At 41.0% G+C, this 25073-nt stretch overlaps 1 protein-coding gene across 3 annotated transcripts; it reads left to right on the top strand.

The window, feature by feature from the left end:
* The first annotated feature begins 656 nt into the window (after positions 1-656).
* On the top strand, positions 657-10849 carry gdap1 (ganglioside induced differentiation associated protein 1). Of its 3 annotated transcripts, none has more exons than XM_049565877.1 (6): positions 657-831; positions 2480-2672; positions 4210-4380; positions 4511-4605; positions 7063-7177; positions 7360-10849. In XM_049565877.1, exons 1-6 carry the CDS (start codon positions 673-675, stop codon positions 7710-7712), a joined length of 1086 nt encoding a protein of 361 aa, XP_049421834.1. In that variant the 5' UTR covers positions 657-672; the 3' UTR covers positions 7713-10849. The 3 variants fall into 3 exon arrangements, with proteins under 3 accessions (XP_049421834.1, XP_049421835.1, XP_049421832.1); XM_049565878.1 differs by having other exon boundaries at positions 4207-4380; positions 7363-10849; XM_049565875.1 differs by having other exon boundaries at positions 4207-4380.
* Positions 10850-25073: the final 14224 nt, after the last annotated feature.

The raw sequence follows: 25073 nt of genomic DNA, 5'->3' as shown, positions 1-25073 counted from the left end.
TAAAACATCTGATGCTAAGATAATAAATAAACAATTTTTATGAAATAAAAAATCATTCATATTCACTGTTGTAAATCATATATTAATTGTTATGCCATTTGATGGAGAAAAAAAAAAAAAAGATACCAAGATACCAGCATGATTTTTCTCATATGTTTTAAAGTAGGGTGATGGTAAATATCTAGAATACATAGATGGAAATAATACTACTACTGGTAATACTATTATTCAATTTTCACACGTTATAATATACGTTGTTATAATAATATATTACAAGCATTACATGATTTGTAATTTTGATTTTTCTCTTTCTTTTTTACCATTACCAGGAAGGACCATCTCAACTGTTTTGTTGAGGCCCTTTATTCAAAAATAAGTTGGGGTCTGTTCAAAAATACACATTGAATTTTGTTGTTATAGCCTCAAAATAAAAATGAAAAATAAAGAAAAAAATACCATTGCTTTTTTATTAGTGCAGACATTAAATAGTTAAAGTAATTATACATATATGTTTATCCAGTCGCAAAATAAATGTATGTTTTTAACGGAATGTACTGTATATAAAAATGAAGAGGCGGATGATGATCCACTCCGAGCCAGTAGGGGGAGTATGGTGCTGCCTGTAGGATGGTGTGCCGACGTCAGCTGTCCCCCAACATACTAACAGATAAAATGGCGTCCGAAAACAGCTCTGAATCCCAGGAAGAGCAAACAGCTCTGATAGAGAAGGAGCCAGAACAAGATGAACATCAGACATGTGGCACAGTCGCAGAGAAAAGCGGATCCAAACTGACTCTGTATCACTGGACTCAGTCCTTCAACTCTCAGAAGGTGAGTGTTCACGTTTCAGCACCACACATCAGTGGACAGCTCCTCCTCATCATCTTCATCAGCACAGGTCTCAGTAGATATGAGGAAATATCTTCCAGGTGTCCTAATGTTTGTCAGGAGGACAGTAGGTATTTAGACACTGTCATTACTGCTGCTGCTGCTGCTGCTGCTCACATCTGTTTCAGCTCGCACTTTACTGCAAAACTGTTCTCTGCTGTGGCGTTATATCTGCTCACAACTAACGTCAGAAAACAAATCTGTAAATAAGGTTCTTTTAGGATCATTAATCTGTATTATCCTTCCACAGATGTTCTTCTCCTGTAGCATGTACTGTGTGGTTATACTAATTATTCATCTGTTAAAGACCATACCATGACATATTTTTAATTTGATTCTAAAGCTACTTATCCATACATTCAGTTTCTGGAGAAATGATGTAAATGCAAATAATAGGGCACTACAATGGCGTAAATAGTCATACAATTATGAAATTCGGCAAGGAGTATCCTGACCCAAAGGGGAAGTAGCAAAATAAGATTATGGGGCTTGCTGCCACTTTATTTCAACACATCACACACAACATCCGGTTTGATGAATTCTCTTAAAAAATGACCACTTTGTGTTTAATATCGCTGCTTCACTTGTGCATAGAAAACTTCCCAAGATTATAAGATTCAATTTGAGCCCAAGTTGACCTTTCTATCTTGAAAGTTAAACTTGCTTTGGCCTAAATTTGTGACTGTACCTCAGATCAGAGAAAATGGAATTTTCAGTCACTAGCCTTCCAAAGGCAGCTGTAGTCACCTAGGTCTGGGTCTTACATCTGTGCATAGATGTAAGTGTGTGGAACTCTTTTCTACCAGCTTGGACTTACGGATGTTTCCAGCGTCTTGCCAAGACTAAGCTGAGCGATGGTTGTCCTGCATAAGCAGAGCATTTTAGGAAGCCAGCATATAACTGAGGGCCGCACAGGAAAAGTGCACACACTGTGACGTTTTTGTAACAGTTTTCATGATATACTAACAATGACCCAAGTGAAAAACATCACCAAAACTGCATTTTTTCCATCTTAGAACCATTACCCATGTGTAACCTCTTTAATCTAAAGAGGACACTGAAAAACTTGTTCATGCTTTAATCTCCAGCAGACGTGACTGCTGTGTTGCCTTGTTCTCAGGCCTCTCGAAGAAATCGTCGTAAAACAAACTGCAAATGATCCAAAATGCAGCAGCGCGTCTACTCACCAACATGGAGAACACATTACTGTGGTTTTAAAGGCTCTTCATTGACTTCCCATTCATTTTAGAATTCATTTTAATTTGAATTTGAATCTATTAATGTCCACCTGAATAAGTACGGTGTTGCTGCATTCTGTGTCATTGGCCCTCGTCTCTGGAACAGCCTTCCAGAGGATGTCAGACTATGATTCAGTAGACAGATTCAAAATAAATGTGTGTCTTGGCTTAAGTGAGGCTAGTTGAGGTTAAGCTGGCAGTCATTGTATTGTTAACTGGTTGGCTGTTATCTTTAATTAACGACAGCTAAAAGAGTAAGGAAACTATGATGTCAGATGTCTCTGATCTGGAGACAAAAACAGATGAAATTATTTACAGCTCCACAGGTGAAAGCACTGCATGTTGTTTTCCAGGTGCGCCTGGCCATGGCAGAGAAAGGATTACGCTGTAAGGAGTACGATGTGAGTCTACCGCTCAGTGAACACAACGAGCCCTGGTTCATGCATCTGAACCCCACTGGTGAGGTGCCCGTCCTCGTCCACGATGAAAACGTCATCTGTGACCCAACACAGATCATGGACTACCTGGAGCAGAACTTCAACGATGGTGAGACTAAATGACGACTGTGTGGCCCAAACTACCTCTAACTGTGTAATACAACATAGCAAGGGTGGATAGGTACAAGCTGGGCTCCAATCAGCTGAGTTTTATACTTGTTTTCATTTATTTTACATTTTAAGTATTTTTGTTGCATTGTTTGATTTGAAGTTAATGTGTGCATTTTTTGGTTTTCATTTTGTTTCAAGGTGAGACACCCCAGCTGAGAACATAGTATTTAGTATGACATAGCAGTTTTTGAGATCTTAGGCTATTTTGCTTCCATAACATGTCTTATTTCAAACTAGTGGAAAGAAAACATCAGAAAAACACATTTAGATGGTTACTTTAGCTCAGATTTCTGTTCTGGAAATGTTTGCAAAAATTTCACATTTAATTCGATAATGCCTCATTTGCATATTTAAATGTAAAAAGTCAGAAAACTGGTAATACAAAAAAATAACTTACAGTAAGTAATGAACTGGGGAAATTTCATGTTGTTATTGTAAGGTAATGGTGTATTTTTTTACCCTAGTTTCTTATCTAATATATGGGATTTTGCAATCCATATCCAAAGATAAATTTGTCAAAATTATTTTTTTCTCATACTCTGAGCCAAAAATCTCAACTTCGATAACACCTACGTACACCAAACGTCCCAGTTTTATAACTATCTATATTCTGAAGGTTTTTACAGAGGAGTTTGTTCATATATTATTCATAGCATGATTTATAGATCATTTTATTCCTGTAAACATGGTGAAATTGGATTGTTTTTATGGCTGTTGACAGTATTTATGAAGTGATAATACAGATATCCAAAATTCAATTGTTAAAAACATTGACGCCTCTATGTCAACGAACAAGAATCCTTTTTTTAGAGGTATTTTTGGGGGCTTTTTGTCTTTTTTTTTCATTATGATTTGATAGGACAGCTATGGTGTGAAAGGGGGAGAAAGACGGGGAACGACATGCAGCAAAGGGCCGTGGGTTGGTATTAAACCAATGGCTGCTGAGGCAAAGACACCGTCTTCTGTCCTGGAAATGTCTGCAAATTAGCATATATTTAATTAGACAATGCTACATTGAGGAAAACATAAAATTTCAAAAGACTTGTAATATGGACAATATTTGTCTCACTATAAATGATCACTTGCAATTGTTTCATGGTGATATCTCTTAGTTTTAAAAGTTGACCTAATTCACTTTGGGTGTCTCCCTTTAATTTGTCGTACATTTTGTGTTGTGCATGTGTTGATTTTTCAGTCATTTTGTTTTAATTTTCCATTTTTTTGCACTGATCCATGATAGCTTTGTTCTAAGAGTCTCATCCAGCTGCCCTAACAGGAGAGAACATCTGGTAAGCATTGAACTATTGAAGATAACAAAAATGTTGCGTTTGAATACCTACTGTTAAATTAAACATTTAAATACACAATTCTTCCTAACCCTCATGTATTGTCCTCCATGGACAGGCTTACTGTGTAACAAAGTGACCCTTTTCACCATTGTTCCTTCCTTATCATGACCTGTTTGTCCCCAGAAGGCACTCCCAAGCTGATCCCTGAAGAGGGCAGCACATACTACCACAGAGTGCAGCACTACAGAGAGCTGCTGGACTCACTACAGATGGACGCCTACACCCACGGCTGCATCCTCCACCCTGAGATCACAGTGGACTCCCACATACCAGCGTACGCTGCTACATGTATACGAAGTAAGACACACTGGGATGAACTTGGGTAGATTTATACAGTTTTGCTCCTGAAGCATTTATGCATACACACAAAGCAAAATCATGGTATAAGTCATTGTCTCTAACAAGATGCTGTGTTTTTGTGTGACAGCACAGATCGGGAACACACAGTCTGAGCTGAAGAAACTGGCAGAGCAGAACCCGGAGCTTAAAGATGCTTATATAGCCAAACAGAGGCGCTTGAAAGTAAGTGATTCAAGTTAGCAGAGCGTGAAATGAGCAAAACTGTTTGATTTACAAAAAAGATTTACAAATATTTAAATATGTCTCTCGATACAAACTAATCTTATCAGAGATTGGTAAGGGTTACTTTCACAGTTTAAATTGCAAGCATGAGGAGGAGCTTGAGTGCTGAAAATCTGTTCAGCCACTGCGAAGACATAAATGTCTAAACTCAAGAAAATGGTCTTGCCTGCAAATTTGAGGGTGTGAGTTTCAAGGAGTGGCCTTTAACATCAGAGGGCTGTAAGATGTAGTTGGGTGATTTCTACATGTTGTAGTGACGCCCACATTTCCCATCATGCTGAACTGAGTAGTTTGTAGTTTGCTGTTTTTGTTATTTTTTTTTGTTATTATCTATGGTGTATCTGTTGAGAACATGATAGTTTATGCTAGTTGTTGTCATTTGTGTGTTAGTTAGTTTGCACCATCAGTGAGTTGGCTATCCCACTTCATGACGCTAACTGTATTTTCACATCTTGAGTCTGATTGTCATCTGCTATATTGCAATTAGGATTAACAGTGTACAGAGCTATTTCTTGAGCTCTATGAAGCACATATTGTTGCAATATTGACCCAAACTTAGACTGAACATATGTGGGAAAAACATTGTTGATAAATGCATAGATTTTTTTTTTTTGTGATATACACTGGACCTTGACACTTGTGCACTCCATGACTCATTCTGCCCCACAGCGCCAAAACACAGCCACGAAAACTACATAGGCTACTTGGTCTAAATTGAATAACAGGGCATCAGTTATTGTTAGCAGCTAGCTAAATCAAGAGTGCAAACTAGCTAGCTAGTGACATACAGGAAGCCTCGGCAAGCCTTAGCGCAGCTCAAACTAAACTTATTTCTCCCAGATACTGCATGCAGTTTTTATGCCTCCATGCTGGTGATAGCCATAGCCGGAGGCATTATGATTTGGGTTGTCCGTCCATACATCTGTCCGTCTGTCTGTCCATCCCATTCTTGTTAATGTGATATCTCAATTATACCTTGAGGGAATTAGGGTTGGGTTGGTATGAGAAAAACAAAAATGGTCCGTTTTTTGTGAAAAACCGCATCAAGTTGGTAATACCAGATTTTCGCCACTTGGGGGCACAATTGACTCACTTAAAATAAAAAAACAGCCATAGTACAACAGAGTGACAGTAACACGTTGTTTCTTTTATACCTTACAAATAAATTTGCAGGTTTAGCTTACTCAATCAGTGCAAACAAGGGTTGCCTCCTTCGTGTGGCACAAAGCCAAAGTGTTGCCATATTGGCGCATTCTTTGATTTCTTCGAGACTAAATAGTCCACCATTATCGACTCCCCGTCAGTATTAAACAAACTCCAGGCTACAGTAGAGGCCTCGGCGCATGCGCCCTCCCACCCCCTAGCTCAGTACCGAACTGAATTGGTATTACCGAGAGCCGACCCAACCCTAGAGGGAATTTCTTCAAATTTAGCACAAATGTTCACTTTGACTTGACAATGATCTGATAAGATTGTGGTGGTCAAAGGACAAGGTAACTGTGACCACATCTGTCTAATTCTTGTGACCACAGTATCTCAAGAACCCCTTCAGGGATTTCTTTAATTTGAGCACAAGCGTTCACTTGGAGTCAAGGACTGATTAGGAACTGATTAGATTTAAGTGGTCAAGGATCAAAGGTCAAGGTCTCCATGACCTTGCATCCATCTCAATCTTGGGAACACAATATCTCAAGAATACCTTGAGGAAATTTCTTCCAACTCGGCACAAACGTCCACTTGGACTGAATGAACTGATTAGATTTAGGTAGTCAGAGGTCAAGGTCAGTGTGACCATGTCTCATTCTCATGACCATGATATCTCAAGAAGACCTTGAGGGAATTGAATAAGAATAAGCTAATTAGAATTTGCTGGTCGAAGGTTAAGGTCAGTGTGACCTCACAAAACATGTTTTTGGCCATAACTCTGAGTCCTATGCTAAGTATGACAAAACTTAATACAAATGTCCAAAAGGATAAAATACTGACGTGATGACATTTTATATCCAAAATGTCAAAGGTCATCTTCACTCTAACATCATAATATTCTGCATAAAACACTTTTCTGGCCATTATTCAACATCACATCTCAGGAACAGAAGGGGAAAATTTGACTTTAGACTGGGATCCTGTGGGGGTTTTTTTGTGCCTAAGGTAGTTTAAATCACACATTTAAATGCATTCAATTTTAAATGTATGTATTAAACTGAGTTGTAGGTGTATAGTCATTTTGTAGGCGTTATGGCCATGATGTTTTGGCAAAATAATCAGCCTAAAAAGGCAAATATGAGGCATAACAACCTTTCCGTGTGCAGTTTGGTGGCAAACCTAAAAAGAAAATGCATTCTGTCCACAATGTGTAATGCGCATAAGTAAATATGTGCTAAAATGTTTCTGCAGTCCAAGCTGTTTGACCATGACAACATGAAGTACCTGAAGAAGCTTCTGGATGAACTGGAGAGTGTGATGGACCAGGTCGAGACGGAGCTACAGAGGAGGGTGGAAGAAACACCAGGTGCACATCCACAACAGCTTGTTACTTAGCAACCACTTTACAAACACACAATAAAAGACACAATCACATTTTTATGACGGTAGTAATATTTACACACGTGCTCTGTAACACAGTCAGAATTTGAGCATTTTGAAAGTCATGTTATTTGTTGTTCTTACGTACTCTTTGTCTCGTTCTCTCAGAAGAAGGCAGTCAGTCCTGGCTGTGTGGTGATTTCTTCAGCATGGCCGACGTCTCTCTGGCAGTCACCCTACACCGTCTCAAGTTCCTCGGCCTCTCCCGCCGCTTCTGGGGCAACGGTAACCGTGTGAACCTGGAGACTTATTACAATCGTGTGGTGGAGCGCCCGGCCTTTAGGAGAGTCCTGGGCCATGTCAACAACATCCTGATCTCTGCTGTCCTTCCTGTGGCGTTCCGTGTGGCCAGGAAGAACGCGCCGGTTATCTTTGGCACCACTCTGTTGATAGGCGTTCTAGGAGGAGCTACATACCTAGCTTTTCTTTACATGAAGAAGAGACTGGCTGTCTCCTTCTGAGGGAGCCGACAAGGGCTGGAGTTGCTTTGGGACTGAACTGGGGACTGTAGAAAAACAGAAAAAAATACGACAAAGGTCGCCTAAATCATAATTTAAATTGTGTGAAGTTAAAGTGCAGGGAGGAATTTGATCATTTAGCAGACATTAATATGTAACTGAATCAAACCTTGATTGTCTTGTTTTCTGTGTTGCTGGTTGCACAAAATGCACTTTTATTCATCATCAGTATGTGACTGCTGCATTACACGCCAAAGGATCATACTGGTAGTTTTACATGTTTCTGCCATTTCTTATAAATCACATTTATCATATCTAGTGTGGCTTTGTAGATAAACTTTTTAAAGGAGCTCCATTCGACATTCAGAACACTGATATAGTGGTTAAAGTGCTATGTAAAGATATGGTGGACTAATAGCGTCCTGAGCAGAGAAATAGTCACTCTACCTTTCTATGTGTTGTAATACGAGCTTCTCTGTCCTTTGTTGAGGTAGATGGCCCAGCCACACGTGCAGTGTATCCCACTAGCTAGCTACAGTAGTTGTCACCACTCTGCACTGCGCTCATACAGCAGTTAATGCTGAGAACGCCAGTAATGGCATGGCTCTGAGTCCGTAACAAATAAGGTAAGCACATGTGAGGGATAAACTAAAAGAAAAAACTTTAAACAAATGCAAAAATGATAAAGCTAACAACAGATGCTGGCAGGAAAACATGCTACCAGGTAAACTAGAAATCATACAAAAATTGTACTATGCACAAAAATAAAAGAATTTGACAAATAACATCATGTGGCACCAGGGATAAGAAGTCTAAAAGATGACCAGAATGGGGCGGGGTTTAAGCAACCTGGAGACAGTGGCCAGCTGCTTCCAATTCCTTAACAACCTCCAGCTCTTATCAGTCAGGAAGCAGCAACACTGAAAATACACACAACACATGTAAGCCTTGGCAGAGGCCCTTGGGCCAGCACACTGTCCTGATGAGCCCGCTCTCACTCCGAAGTCGTCGAAATCCGTTGCTTGGGCAGTGACTTGCGGCGTCAGACACTGACGAAAAAAGCTGTCCTTTAACGTCTGCATGATATATGGCACTCAGTGGCATCAGGGGGAAACGAAGTGGGACAAAAACAAAAGTAAAGGTGGTGAAAGTCCAACTAGACCGGGTGGGAGGGCGTTGGATGGGTCCAACAAACACAGAATTTTACCCGGAAGAGTGGCGTTCACGTCCCGAATTATTCTAAAGCCAAACCCTGTTCTTTTATCCAAAACTGAAACGTGTGTGTTGGCAAAATGTTGTTGAAGGAAAAAAAAGAAAAATTCAGGTTGTTGTACTGATGTAGTGCTTTTATTTTGAAAAGCTGTATGTAAACGTTAAATTTCCTGTGAAAACAGAAGTGTATCTTGAAAGAAGACAATGCATGTAACAGGCAGAACTTGACACGGTGTCCCAGAACATCAACAACCAACGCACCCAGGGTACCTTTCTTATCATATCTGGACGTGGAAGGTCCGTGACCAAACGATATGTGACAAGGTCAGAGTGAGAATGTGTTGTCCTGACCCACTATGGCAGGATGGCATCGTCATGGAGGCATGGCAGTCCCCATCCTGTTTCCACCTACATTAACACTGTTAGCGCTGTCAGTACTGTTTGTGGTGTTAGCACTGTTAGCCGTGAGCCGCTAGCCACCAGCTCAGCCACCTCCATGTTGAGAGCCGTGTGCAGACAATCCTTGCTCAGACTCTGAATCACAGACATGCTCTGAATATCGTATAGAGCTCCTTCAAGAGTCAGCTTCAAAACAGCGTTGTATTCACATGCTATATTATGGTAGCAAGTATGAATAAACTAGATGTCAGAGATTAAAAAAAATGAAAGTTGCCTGATTATCTTTTAGCTGTGCAGTTTGTTTTTATGATCCATGTAATAAAATAAGAGAAGACAGAACTTAATCATGAGTGAGCACAGCAGTTGCAGTAAGTAGAAAACACCACAAATATATAGAGTGCAAATACAAAAATATACAGACCAAAAAATTGCGCATGAATGTACCATCCCTCTCTGACAAAATTGAAATTACATGTCCAAATTTTTGGACTTTTGCCTGCGTGCCATGCAACTGTAGCAGCTTTGACACATAACAGCAAATGTAGATTTTCATACTGTGCCGTAAGTCTTCAGTGCTCCTATAAGGCATACTTGATTTATAGTAAATGGGATCAAATGTGCAAAAACACCAGCATGGTCAGACATCTTAAGGTGAACTAAACCACAATATGTTCTGCCTCAAATGTGCTTTGGCATATATTATTTTATCGTCATCCATCTTTGCATGTTAGAGATTTTTAAGAAGTACACTAGACGCCCACAGCCTGCTTTCTGTGACTATGTCTGCCAGCATTTAACAAACTGATCTGCCCAGCATAACTTCTCTCTGTAGGAACTCCCAGTTATCACACGTGCACCCATGTTTTACTGTATGACTGACGGATAATTGTGTGAAATATCCTCTATGTAACAATAGCTGAATGGATGCTTTTCCAACCTTGTTTACATCTTCTTCAGACCATCATATTCAACATCTGTGTGAAATTAAACTACTCCCTAACAATCTGCAGCGTTCCCTGTCAATCGGGTATAACTGAGAATGGCATTAAGATTTCACAACTCAGCATCATTTCACAGACCATCATGTATCGTAAAGGTCTTAAGCGTTTCAGGATTTCACAGGGAAACATCTAAAGACTAATCACATTCCCCAGGGTCTGGATGTAAGTCAGCATCTTCGGTAATCTGTTTGCTCAGTCAGGACCTCTGGGCCAACGCTGACATTTAACATATGCTCAGCTTTGATTTAAACTCCTCCTCACGTGAGCTCAGCAACACATAACGCAGATGCATGCGAAACCTTTCAACAAAGCCTGGCCTTTGTTTTCACTGTCCAGAGGGCTGGGTAGTGTCGCTGTCAAAGAAATGCCTCACACGTGTTAAAGCCACATGTGAGCCAAGCTGTCAAAGGACCATAACCTCATACTGGTGTGTTAGCTCTGGAAAATCATACCCCTGCAAATGGCAACCAAAATGACATCATTTTAGCAACAAGGTTATATCACACAGGTGTCATTTTAAGGGATAAGGCTCAAAGTCATAAATAAAGTGGAAATGTATGAATTCTGCTGCAGAGACACATTTTGTGACCTACATTTCAAGTGATTTTCTGCCTCGTTATAAACAAAATTAGACTGCTGCCAATGCTTTGACAAAGAAGCATTTTATATCCTTGGTTTCCACAAATCATTCACTGAAGATTGGTAGAGGGATCCATGGTTGATTTCACCACAGTAACTCTATCAACAGACAACTATGAGTGACACAATATGGTAACATATAAACCAAATCCTATTAAAAGACATATTAACCCTTTGAAACCTAAGCAAATTGCCTTGGGAAGAAGGCAATGGGCAACAAAAGAAGAAATTACCCAAAAAATTAGCAAGAAATTAGTAAAAAATACAAATTTTTAAAAAAAAGGAAAAAAAATTGGAAAACAAGGAAGTGACGTGGAAAAAGAGCTTAAAAATTATAATAATACTGTAACATTATTTTAAATATCACATCGAAGTAGTCGAAATCTGGTGCGTGGGCGGCATCAGACACCGACACAAAAAGGCGTCCTTTAACGCTGACATGATACGTGGCCAGTTGCCATTATAGTTTAATGGCGCCCGGTGGCATCAGGGGGAAACATGGTGGGACAAGGACGAAAGTTAAGGCGGCGAATGTTCGTATGGGGTAGGTGGGAAGGTTGTGGTGGTCTCCTCCCATAAGACTATAAAGCCAAACCCTGTTCTTTTTTCCTAAACCCAACCATGTGTGTTTGTTGTTGAAGGAAAAAAAAACCCCATCAATTTGCGGTGTTGTACCGATGTAGTGCTTTTATTTTGAAGGAGAGTGTATGTAAATGTTAAACTTCCTGTGAAAACAGAAGTGTATTTTGAAAGAAGACAATGCATGTAACAGTCAGAACTTGACATGGCGTCCCAGAACGTCAATAACCAACACACCCAGGGTACCTTGCATGTCATATGTGGACTTGGAAAGTCCATGACCAAACGTCAATACGTGACGAGGTCCGAGTGAGACATCCTTAACAAGGTGCTCGTTGCCTTTCCCCCCATGTTTCGGAAAGAAGTTGCATCAGTTTGCTCAGGGTTTAAAGGTTTAAATACTTGCAAAAGGCGTCCGAAACCAACACAAGAAAAGTGCTGTTGCTCCAGGTTTCAAAGGGTTAAGTTGATTTCACGACATGATAGCTGCATGTTATGCTATTTTTAAGATTAATAGCTATCATTGATGCTATACAATTTATCATTTCAAATGGGAAATTAAAACAAACTCTGCTTTCTGCCATTATTCTTCCCCCATTTCCAGAATTTATATATGTTATTCCTTTGGTGTAAGGCAGTCCAAAAATATAAATAAACATTATCACCGCTCTACTAAATCCAATCCAATCCAGTTATTCAGAATATGACAATATCCCGAATTTGACATGGTTCATGAAAACAGCATTTTCTATTTGGACGAATGTAGCATTTTCTAATTAAGACATGTGGGATATGCCGATACGATTTGGGTTTTAATAGCATTCTGTAGACATGTATACAGTGCATTCAGGATATGCATCTCAATTGATCTTTTGCCTGTTTACTGTCAGCTCTGTGCGTTGTCACGGATATGATGTACACAAAACAAATAGCCAACAGTTTCCAAGGTTGAGTGCCCAAAAGAAAAGAGAAACATACCTACTTTTGAACATTATCAAAGACTTGGATATAAACAGTTTTTTGGAAATGTCACAATGCTGACCTTTTTAAGAAGGTGGTTGAAAGAGGGACGCTGTGTTCGCACGGTTTGCCACTAGTGGAAAACCTTAAACAGTTCTGGCACAAGGGACAGCTGTTTGACTTTTCCATATTTTGACATGATCAATGACATGTTGGCTTTCTCCTTTGAGATTATGACAGCTACGCCATGTGTGTGGGTATTCTCATGGCCTGAATGGATGATGAAGGAACCATCATACAGCACTTGGCGTCCAGAACCAGTCCAGTGACTTTCACTTGTCCCCAGGATGTCCAGGTGGTGTCTTTTCATCTCAGTGATGACTTGTGCTGTCTTGGTGGTCTTGTACATGGTTCAGACATTCCATGTTCCAAGGCAGATCTTGGATTTTGGCCCTAGTAGACTCTCTTTCGCACTCCTGATTTCCTTTCAGCTTTCATCAGGAGTGATCATCCTGCCACCACCGTTAAGATCCAGATGAATTAAGCAACACCTTAAACTTCTGTTCAGCTGAGCCCCTGAGTTTGTTTGTCTTGTGGGATTGCATCCGTGTACGAATATCATTAGTAAATGATGGCAAACACATGAGGACATTGAACATTTATTACAGTTTTCCATGTATTTCCTGAATCTTCAATCATCGTCTGTCTGGATTAAAAGTATACAAAAGTATAAAAACAGTAGCCTGTTTCCATGTTGGAACAAAGATGATGGTCAGAAACAACCTGGTTTCACTCCCAACTCATCTCCTAATACCCTACGACATCACAAGCTTGAGACATACTTCTCTGGTTTCTGTTTTGAGAGAGAGTAGCGCATGTTCACTAATATTGATTGAACTTTCCTAGGCCATGGAAATAACATATTGGAATTATTAACTGAGGTGGTGATGCCCCTTAAAGGAAAACTTGAAAATGAGTTTTTCTGCCTGATGAATGTATATAAAAGGATTAAGCATAACCCCACGGGGGGGCAGTGTTTCCTCAAACAACACACTTTGAAAAACAGGGAGAACACCTTTCCTCCCATAGGGAGGCAAACTCCATTGGCCCCTTTGTTTTTGGAAGTACTTATTTTTATAGAGATCTGTTAGTCTTTACATCATGTAGGCTGATATGCACGTCATGTTAAGCAACACCATCATTTGGAGAAATATATTTTGTATGGACTGCTCCATATTAGAGCTGCAGTTGGAGCCAGGCGAGATCCATCCAGCCGACAATATAAACCTCTTGCTGGAGCTGGACATGGTCACGGATTGTGTAAATGATTGTTTCTGACATCTTGCTATTCTGTTGTTTAAAATCCAACAGGTGGTTCACAATAATTGGACAAAGCTCTCCGCACTCAGGCTGCAAAAACAATGGTGATTCCTTTTTTTCCTTGTCTTTGTTTAACAGTCAGTGTCATGTAATATTAGAAGAAGCTGTCAGGTCAGTCCTGTATCATCTAACAGTCCTCAACACCTTGGCCAGACACATACAGCTAAATATTTGAATGGCTTTAAACAGTGGGTTGGGTGTTTATAGGAGCTGCTGACAGCTTTGATAAATTAGCAAAGACGTTTAAAAGACATGCTTTCAATATTTATTTGGCTTTTACTAATATGTGGATCACAGACCTTGAGACACTTTGGAGAAACATGTCAGTTTCCTCATTGAACCTGAACTATCAATCATATTAATTTACCTGCCAAAGGAAAGGTTTATTGTGACATCTCCAAATTGCAATGTGCAGCGTGAAGATTAGTCGAGACTCGGAAAATACCTCTGTCTAGTATTTTTGGGGCTGGAGTTATAAAAATGACTTTGATTTTAATAGCTTTGCTATTACTGTAGGTGATGATACTGAAAAATGCGGCTAGCCAGATCTACTGCAATGAAATGAAGGCAACCGCAGGGAAGCCCTCTCATTTTAAGCTCTTCAAGCTGCGTTAGCAAACTGCTAAATGTTATTAACTGTGATTTAGGATTGGATCTGCGCAAGTGGGAAGCTGTCACAACAGTTTTTAGGTTTGAATAAAAATTGAAGTTGTAGGAAAGAAGAGTCTTCTGGACTTTTTTTTAAATGGAAAAAGCTGAGAGTGGATCAGTGAGGTTTAAGGGTTCAAATGATGTGGCTTGTACCTGTAGAACAGCCACACCCTCATCGATGAAGTTTGTTAAAAGCATACTGATGCCTTTCATCGTCTTATTGCCACTTTATGATTGGAGGTGAAGGATGGGCTGGGAGTGTGATGTGGAGTAGAGATGGCAGCTCCAGAAACATGCATGGAAGCTTCAATATCCCACCTGTACCGACATGAGGTTTGCCCAGCCAGGTCTAAGCTGTGTTAAAGATTCTGCGATGAAGACACTGATTTAGTAACCCTAGAATCTTTAGATCTGCCTATGACTCTGAAAGCAATGCAGGATATACAATTATTTTTCAAACAGAAAATCAGAAGAGTCACTGTATATTAAAAGGAAATGGGGCAAGGAAGACAGCAGGGTTCTCACTCAGGTGGAGTACCATAGGGTTTGCCAAATACAGAGGAACTACAAGTTCCCTTATCTGGAGGGAGATTTGTTGGAAGAGTTTTGTTCAGTTTTTCCAACACATTCTCACTCTGACCTTGTCACATATTGACGTTTTGGTCATGGACTTTCCACGTCCAGATACAATGTGAAAGGTACCCTGGGTGCGTTGGTAGTTGATGTTCTGAGTCAATGTTTGTTGGACCCATCCACCCCACTTTCGGACTTTTGCTGCCTTAACTTTCGTCCTTGTCCTGCTGCGTTTCCCCCTGATGTCGCCAGACGTCAACCAGCTGCATATCATCCCGACATTAAAGGATGCCTTTTTTCATTGGTTTCTGACGCTGCAAGTCACTGGCCAAGTGCTGAATTTTGACGACTTTGGTGTGAGACCCGGCTGGTTTTTCATCACTACCAAACAAAGGCAACACAGAACTACCAACTCGGATTGCTGGAGGCAATGCTAGGTTGCAAATGCAAATCACTATCACATATTTTGGTCGTGCCCTGTCCTGGCTACTTACTGGAAGAATATCCATCAGATCTTAGAGAGGAAGTTCAGAACCAATATCCCTTTCAGATTTGATGTTTTATATCTCTGCAATATTCCACAAGAGATAAGCTCCAAAGGTAGAACCGTCTTGACAACTTTGCTGGCTGTATGTAAGAAAGCCATAACTCGCAAGTGGCTGAATATGGACTCCCTCAGTTGACGATTGGACAGACATAGTCCTTCAAATATACACAATGGAGAAGCTGACTTATTCCCTCAGAACACAATAAAATACATTCACCAAAATATGGTCAAGGTGGCTTGACTTTATAAAACCCCAAAGAGCAGACTGTGTGAGACTTTTGTGCATATTTTAACTTCTGTCTCTCCTCCCACTTGTTGGGTAATGTACATAGTTTGTTTTATGGTACCAGAATTGAATGCCTGTGATATATGGCCATTGAGGAGAGCCTATCCCAGCTGACACTGGGCGAGAAGCAGGGTACAACCTGGACAGGTCACCAGACTATCACCAATATCCTTTTCAGATTTGATGTTTTATATCTCTGCACATAGAGACAGACAACCATTCACGCTCACATTCACACCTATGGGCAATTTAGAGTCACCAATTAACCTGCATGTCTTTGGACTGTGGGAGGAAGCTAGAGTACTTGGAGAAAACCCACGCTGACATGGGGAGAACATGCAAACTCCACACAGAAGGGCTCCCCCATCCTGGGTTTGAACCTCCCACCTTCAGATAAATAAAGATGGCTTAATCAAGAATCCAAATGGAATGTGACTTGAACCTTGATGTTGTGGTTTTTTATTCATCTCTGTATGCTTTTGTTTATCTGCTTGTTTGTTTCTTGCTTGTTCAATTATTCATTTCCTCTAGATACTTTTATTTTTTATTTTTTGTGATATATAACCATAAAAACAGGCATGTAGTAAAGTATTTGTAATTGTCTCTCTAAGTCCTCTGGTTGCCAGCGATGAATGCTACTGCGTGAATGATGAGAAACCAAACAGCGGCTGACATCCTTGATGATGTGGCGTTAGAGTTGAGTCTCCTCTGCAGCAGAGCTTCTGTTGTACTGTAATGCGTAGTCCAACTGGTGGATTATTTGTACTCCCATTTAGAGCGTCTTTAAACCCCCCTGGTGTACATTAGAGATGGTGACTGGCGTCATGTCAGACCACTAACACAGAGTTGTATGCACTTTCTTCGCTGCCATTCAAATAAACAAAATCAGCTGCGTCTCAAGGCGTCACAGACATCCCTTTATTTCTCTCCCCCTTTTCTCTGAACACAGCTCTTCTATTTTGCTTTTCCCAGCAGGGAGCGTCTACGTCAGAGCGGGTGTGGAAGTGCAGGTGTTTTGGGAGAATTGCATGGAAACCCCCAGCAGACATGCATGCCCACAGACAGACAAACAGAAAGAGGAGAAAGAGAGGGAAGGATGGAGGCTTGTGGTAGAGTGTGGTATGGGTGGCTGAGATGCAAGCGAAAAGTGGGGAGGACAAAACTGAAGTTGAAATGATTTAAACTTGTGATCATTTTAAATAATTATTATTTAAGAGGAGGGATTTTTTGCTGGACTGAAACTCTGTGTTTTAAGTGAGCGAGGCCGGTGGACAGTGGGGTGATGATGTGTGAGCTCTGTTGGATGTCCACAGACAGGCAGGCTGGGTAAACAGAAACCCACGCAGCAGTAGCTGACAGCTAAGCCCGCTTGATGTGGCTCTTGCACCAGCGACTGAGTGAGTGGGAGCATGGAAACTTCGACAGACACTTGTTGCAACCAGGAGCTGTGAGCTGCATGGGTAATGGTGTCAGGATAGTGTTAAGGAACAAAGGAAACTGTGATATAAACCAGAGGAACAATGAAGCAATAAGGAAACAGGAACAGTGTTTTAGGGATCATCTAATATTCTCCATCACATCTGCAAAACCAGTACAGAATGTGCCTTCTGACTGGTCAAGACAAATGGAAAAGATGTTGAGGATGATAATGAGCTTCATTTCTTCCTGTGACATTACGCAATGTGACATTACGTAATGACACGGGAACAGCAAGGCAAGATGAAGTACCTCGATGAATGGAGCAGCAGCTGTTTTGCTCTTTGTACAGTGTCAACAGCACTTTTGTCACCATTGTCCAGTGGGCATTGTTGCGTCATTCCTCACTCCTGATCTCTTATATCTCACTGTTATTTTTCCCTCTCATGGTTACTTTGGCAACACAGACCCATCGAGGGAAGATGTCCAAAGCCTGTTGGCACCATCAAAGGTGTTCTGAGAACACCACCGGGCCTTTCCAGAAAGCAGCCGTCGCCGCCTTTCACAGCGTCTGCGATATACTGTTTGCTGAGTTGACAGAGGTGGGATCTCATGATGTTGACACTACTGTTAAAATGACCCCCCGTGGGCTTGCCCTTCACAGCTTTATGATGAAATCCTGTGCCACCATTCATCCCCACATGTGCTCCTCAAATATTTAAACTCGGCCTACATAAACACTGCCGTGCAGGAGAGGCGATACCCGACGCCGTTTGGAGCGGACCTGCTGCTTTATAAATCTCTGTTCAATTGGCCAGATGTGGCCAAGTCAAACACACCATCAGCTTTTTATTGTGTTAATGAATTCTCTGTGTATGATAGGCATGCCATTACCATGTAAATTAACCACAGTGATCTCAGCGGGGATCTCAGGTGATGGGGGGAATTATTTGTCCAAGTTTTTAAGCTCTTCTGTGTCTGCATGGAAAGTGTTCAGATCTGACAGGTGGCGTCATTAAGGAGATACTGTGCAATGTCAGAACAACCGAGTCACTTATGATCTGAATAACTGCAGTTTAAGGTGTTAAAAGTGAGGCAATAAAAAACAAGATAGTGTAAAGGAAGAGAAACGACAACTAGGGAGGTTAGTGTGAGCCTAAGTGTGTGCATTCTTGCATCCTTACGTCAACTCGACACAGATTAATGTCGCTGTTGCTTTAATGGATCGTCTGTCTCGGCCCGGAGGTCAGTGAAGGTCGCTCCACCTGCTGTGACTGTCACAGCGAACAAACCCTGCCAGGGGGCCAGACAAAGCCAAGGCCATAAAAACGGATATCCTAGTGTAAATACTGAGCTCACTTCACGCTTTGAAAACACTTCCTTCCCTGTGACCTCTTAAGGCATTAAAGGGCCAGTGTGTAATATTTGGCATGGTTTATTGTCAAATCTGAATCTGAATATTCTACCCATTAATATGTTTATTTAAGTGTATAATCACTATAAAATAAAATTTGTTTGCTTTTCGTAGCCTTATAATTATCCTTTTATATATATATATAGCAAGGGCCTTGCTTTAGAGAGGTCGCCATCTTGCATGTATGTACGGCAGCCCGAACGGACAATCCAGCCAGAGAACGCGTTTCGCGTGTATAAATAAGACAAGGCATGTATGAAGAAGACAGCGGGAGGAAGGAAGAAGGAGAAGGAAACAGCAGAGAGGGTTAGTAGTTCGTCGATGGAGAGTAGTGAAAAGTTTTTTTAGTTATAAAGTTTGTGAATGGACCACACTTACCACGCAACAGGAGAGAATGAACCCGAACCGTCATCTGCGAGGAAAAGAAGACGCAAAGAGGGGCAAAGAAAACGGGACAAGCGGCGGCAGAGAATAAACATCGGTGATGTTTTTCAGCGATGGAGGGGGTTCATGAAGGACAAAGGGCTTCAATCCGACGCTGAAGTGACATGTTTTCTGCTGGACAGGTAAACTAGTAAAATAAATGCTACTATTTGTCAGCACGTAGTATAATAGCGTTACGTGTCAGACTCAACAAGTAGGGAGTGAGGAGGAGAGTTCGTAACGTTACATCATCTCCAGGTAGAGCAATAACTGTAAACTACGGGTGTAACAGTACACAAAAATCACGGTTCGGTACGTACCTCGGTACACAAGTCACGGTTCGTTTTTTTTCGGTACAGTAATGAAAAAAATAGACAACTATTAAATATCTTTTACTTACTGATAACCTTATTACAACATACCACCACAGCAGTTAACTCTTTTTACACAATTTTTGAATGAAACAAATATATATAAAATCCTGCTTTTTCACATTGTTTGAATGAAAATAGAAATATAAAAGTGAAAAATAAAATCCTGCTGTTTTTTTAACACATTTTTTGAATGAAAAATATAAATATACATTTCTGCTTTAGGGGCGGCACGGTGGTGTGGTGGTTAGCACTCTCGCCTCACAGCAAGAGGGTTGCCGGTTCGATCCCGGGCGTGGGAGCCTCTTCTGTACGGAGTTTGCATGTTCTCCCCGTGTCAGCGTGGGTTCTCTCAGGGCACTCCGGCTTCCTCCCACAGTCCAAAGACATGCAGATTGGGGACTAGGTTAATTGGTAACTCTAAATTGTCCATAGGTGTGAATGTGAGCGTGAATGGTTGTCTGTCTCTATGTGTCAGCTATGTGTTAGCCCTGTCAGCCCTCAAGAGGATGAAGCGGTTAGAAGAAGATTTCTGCTTTAACAGTTTTACTAAATTAAAATAAAAAGTATAGTGCAGCTGGTCAGCTTTAAAGCCTGCTCAGATTCAGTTTTACCAGGAACTTACTTAGCTTTCTCACTTTGTTAAAGTGCAGTAAACAAAACATGCTTATATCTAAAGTGCAGCTTAAACAATTTTACTCAGCTCCAATGGCGTTGGTTATTTCTTTAGCGCAATGGTCAGGGAAACGCTCTTTGTTTTTAAACGGCAACAATATCGTAGTTTGCACCAGATTGCTTTTTCTAGTCATGCCGGTTAACGTTCAAACTCGGATGGTGTCGCTTTAGATGTGTTAGCATGTTAGATGTGTTTCCAAGTACATACCCGACCGCTGTTCTGCAGTGTCGGCACACTGCTTTTGTCTTATCCACTTGTTTATTTCCATCTTCACATTTTACCCTGAAACCAAAGTGTTCCCAAACGGAGGACTTCAGGTTTGTGGGTGGGTCTTCAGGTTCGTCAGGCTCACTTGCCATGTTGTCAAAATGCGAGAATGCGCTGCACAAAGTGAAAGCGGAGATTTACGGTCGGACTCAGTCCGTCACTCAGTTATGTCCATCGGGGAACTAGATATTTTAAATGGTTCGACTCGCAAAAACGGAATTAAAATAAAACAAAATAAAATTAAAATAATATCCTGCGCCCAATAATTCGGTACAGGGTCGTGCCAAACCTAAAGTCGCGTACCGAACGGTTCGACACAAATACACGTACCATTACGGCCCTACTGTAAACACTTATGTCAAAGGCATAACAGACTATAGGATAGCAGTAACGTTACTCCTGTGTACCCTGCTGATTGGATTCAGTATAGCTGCAGCCTATTTCAAATCACCTGTGCTGTGGACTGTGTAACAAACCTGATGAAGCCATGGGTGAAACGCATTGTTTTGTAGGCTGATTAATAAAATAAGAAGCAATTCAGCCCTGTGTGCGGTGAATCCACTTTTGTTATCCTCGGAGGCCACCATAACTTTGCCGACGGGAGGGGTGAGCACAGGCGAGCGAGTGAGCGCTGCAGTCTAGAATCTAAAGGCTACATGTCACTGTTTTCAACCCATTTTACACACCGGCCCTTTAAGGCCTGATCTCAGAGGGAATCAGAAGCGTTGCACAACACCTGCTATCTGCTAAAAGAAGGGAAAGCCATGAAAAATAGACAAAGATACTAACAGATAGTAAACAATCAAAACTGATAATATAAGACTGTATAAGACCAGATACTGCCTGTATCTTTGTATCCACCTGCCATGAGGCTACAGTATTCTCTTTGTTTTGTAGGAGTTCCATTCCTCCTCAGCAAATGAGACTACTCCAAAATATCAAATTCATGGGGCATTAGTATTTAAGTAAGTACTGAATTTCAAATTATATCCTGTAACAGAAATAAGTATTCATTTTACATTGTAATGTGTTGCTTTCGTGGGCAGATTATTAGACAATGGGACCCTGGGCAAAGATATGCAAAGGGCCCAACAACCTCTCTTAAATAGGAGCCATACACACACACAGACTTGCATCTTTTTGTAGTTGTTATTTATTGTGTCTCTTTGTAGTCATTCTGTGTCTCTTTGCAGTACTTTTGCATCTGTTTGTGGTCATTTTGACCGACTGGGGTATTAATTCTAGAGCTGCCGTCTGAAAGCTGAATCATCAATCATCAGTTGGAGACCCCTCAGTTGTCTGAGGTTGCTTCAAGTTGAGCGGTTGTCAGTGTACTGTGCAGTGTACTTCTCAGGACATTTTGGTCCCTGGATTTTGCTGCAGCGTGAGTGCCCTTGGATTTCATGCTACTCTTTAGTTACCGACAGCTGCAGACATGATGCAGTATCACAGAGGAAAAGAGACCTTGCACCATAAGGCTTTGAAATAACATTATCTTCTCTCTTCGGCTTAGAAGTGGTGAATTTACAGCTCACAACAACTTAATATGACATGAACTTTGGCTTTTGTTTTACATCTAGCGTCAGAAGAAAATGTTGTTGCACATTTCTGATCTATTGTTAGCACCATTAGCTTGTTTACTATTACGGGAATGTTGCTGTCACACTGAACATCCCACCGAGCCCATTTAAATTTATATAAGAAAAAAACACAACTTGAATCATAGAATATTCGTACTGAACAGCCAAATCTGATTCGACTGAAATAATTCAGAGTCGGGTAAAGCCCCAATTAAATCCCAGATAAGGTTTCTGTAAATTACTTGCCTGAATTTTTGAGGACTGTCTCTGCACCTCAGGACCCAAAGATGTAGCCTGAAAAATTCAAATTTCTTTTTCTCCCTGCCATGTTCTTCCAACTGTGTTCTTGGGGCAAAGGCAACAGCTATACTTTGCCACATGCATACTTGCAATCAGACATAAAACAAGGGCAAACAGCACTCAAAACTATTTGCACTGAATCATTAGCCCAAGAGCTTTTGTGGACCGGACCTTGAGATGGGACAGATAGAGCTTGCACATGATGCGTAATTCATGGTGCTATCAGTGGCCGCAATCAAAACAAATGTGGGCAGTGTTTTTCTGCACTCCACAAATACGTTACATTTGTACGTTTTTATGTATCAGATACGTTGATTTTACTTCATGTTTCATACATCTCAACAATGCTGTAGTTAATGTGTGGCAAGGTTTAGGCACAAAAACCACATGGTTATGGTTTGGAAAAGATCACAGTTTGGCTTTGTTTGGTTTTGATGGCACTTTCCCAGCAGAAAGTGCAACAATGTCAGAAACAGAAAAATACAACCGCTTCATGGTACTATCTCCAGTGGGAACACAGTGACAACTAACAAAAACAGTAACCAGTTTTGATGTTGGTGAAGGCTCTCAGTCATCCAGGACATGGTAATCCTAAGTGCTGTATCGTAAGCAACTGGACTTGCTGGAGTTTCTTGAAGACGTTCAGTTCTGAACTGAAGAATCCTCTTTTGGGTTGATTGCGGCCACTAATAGCACTTTGAATTACGCATCACTTGCAACCGCTACCTGCCCCATTTCAAGAGAGGAGAAACCTCTTCAAGAAACTCAAGCAAGTCCAGTTGCCTATGATACAGCACTTAGGAAAACCGGTTTTGATTGGATTTTTTTTGTGTCAAACAGTGTTCTGCAGCTTGGAAGTTGTCTCGGCATCCAGCATCCCTTCCACCCTCCAATGTATACTATGTCACTTTAAAACGTTGCTATGATGTATATGAAACATACTAATGTGATGTATTCATGGTTTGGTTAAAAGGCTGGGCTGCTGCAACCTATTCTTTGTGTATTCACCCCTTACTGCTGTATGTGATTGGTACAGCTCAGGGAAAATGGAGCTGGCGACCACTGCAGACACCTGGGTTCAATTAATCGCCATCTGCAGTTGGTGGGAAGCCAGTGTGGGATCATTTTTTGCGTGGTTGTTTGAGAGGTAGCATTGTACCACCAGGCATGTTACGTCACTGTTGAGAAGCACATTGCAATCAGGTGAATAGAAACTACTGGCATCTCTGGCATGTAGGGATTTACACTGACTGTTATTTACCAGCTATAGCCCCTTAAAATGTCTGCACAGCTTCCTGAGTTTGTCACGTATTTAGATCAAATTTATAGGTCCACTTTGTCCAGTTAGTGTAGAGATTATATACCTGGCTTGCAACTAGAAACGATTTGAAACAGCTTTCGAAAGCGAATCAAACAGGAAGAGAGACTTAATGGTTCTGTTGTGGCTTTATGGAGATATCAAGTAAAACGGTCCAGCTTGTCCCTCTGTCTGGCCGGGCTTAAGGTAATGCAAGGACATAAAGCAAAGCAGAAATGATTTTTCCAGGTGTTTTCTTTGATTGCCGGCAGACACATAAGGAATATGGTCCAACTTCCTATGAGATATCCAGACAACTGAATCCTCAGTGAATGACCTCTCTTAATGACTGCTGCTTTATTGTTTGACCTTGACATTAAGGACACACCAGTAACTTGCATACACAGAATACCATGATACAGTATGATTAAACAGAGATGATCTTAATGAGAGTGTGGCTAGTTTCTGGGTTTATTCAGAGCTCGAAATCTCACTCTGACAATCAATACAGATTTCTACATGCCCAGTTATGATCATATGATAACATTTTCGTGCTCAGAGCTTCAATACCAAAATAGCACTCACTGTGGTTTGAAAAATGTCAGACATCTGCAGTAATCAGTCACTGCTGACAACTCATTTTCGGTGAAACCACATGGTGTTTGGCTTTTCATTTCCTAGAAAGAGGTTGTATTGCCATTTGCTCGAGGAGGAAAAACATGAAATCTGGACACGAGTTATTGTAAGTGGTGTACTTGTTTAAATCCAGCCAATCTGATACTCTGCTGCTGAATATGCAACATGGACACAAACATCATAAAACGACTGATTCATTTGTTGCTGACTTTGTTTCTGCACAAGAGGCAAGTCTCCTCAATCACAGATCAGTGAAGCCAGTCATAACATCAGCAGATATGGCTTGCTGCACACATGCATGCAAGCAAGCACTCACTCTGCCCACTGGCCTCTGCTAGATGATTAATTTTGGCACCTGATTTTGTTTTACTCTTAGTCTTTTTGGCAAAAATGTATGTTAGTTTTGGTCAAACATTAGTCATCTGATATTGTTGGTTTTGCATTCATTTGTGTGTTTTTCAGATTATTGTTTAGTTTTCATTTGTGGGCAACATCAGACCTTTCGCTAAGCCCCGCCCCTTTGTGATGGTCCGTCAAGCTGTCAGAGTAAAAATGGAGCCCACACTGTAACTAACTGCACTCCCTGAAAAAGGCAATTCCAGAGAGAAGCAGGCAGAGAGGTCTACAGTCTGTGTTTGAAGGACATATCCAGGATGTCAAACTGACTCAGCAGCAACAACAGGTTAAAAAGACAAAGATAGTTAGAAGCTAAAGCCGAACTATAGGCTACAGATCACAGTGTGAAAGTGAACCACCA

This window comes from Epinephelus fuscoguttatus, linkage group LG21 (assembly GCF_011397635.1).
Source record: "Epinephelus fuscoguttatus linkage group LG21, E.fuscoguttatus.final_Chr_v1".
NCBI lineage: Eukaryota > Metazoa > Chordata > Actinopteri > Perciformes > Serranidae > Epinephelus > Epinephelus fuscoguttatus.
Note: the sequence above shows the minus strand (reverse complement) of the source record. Positions and strands in the feature narration are given on the sequence as shown.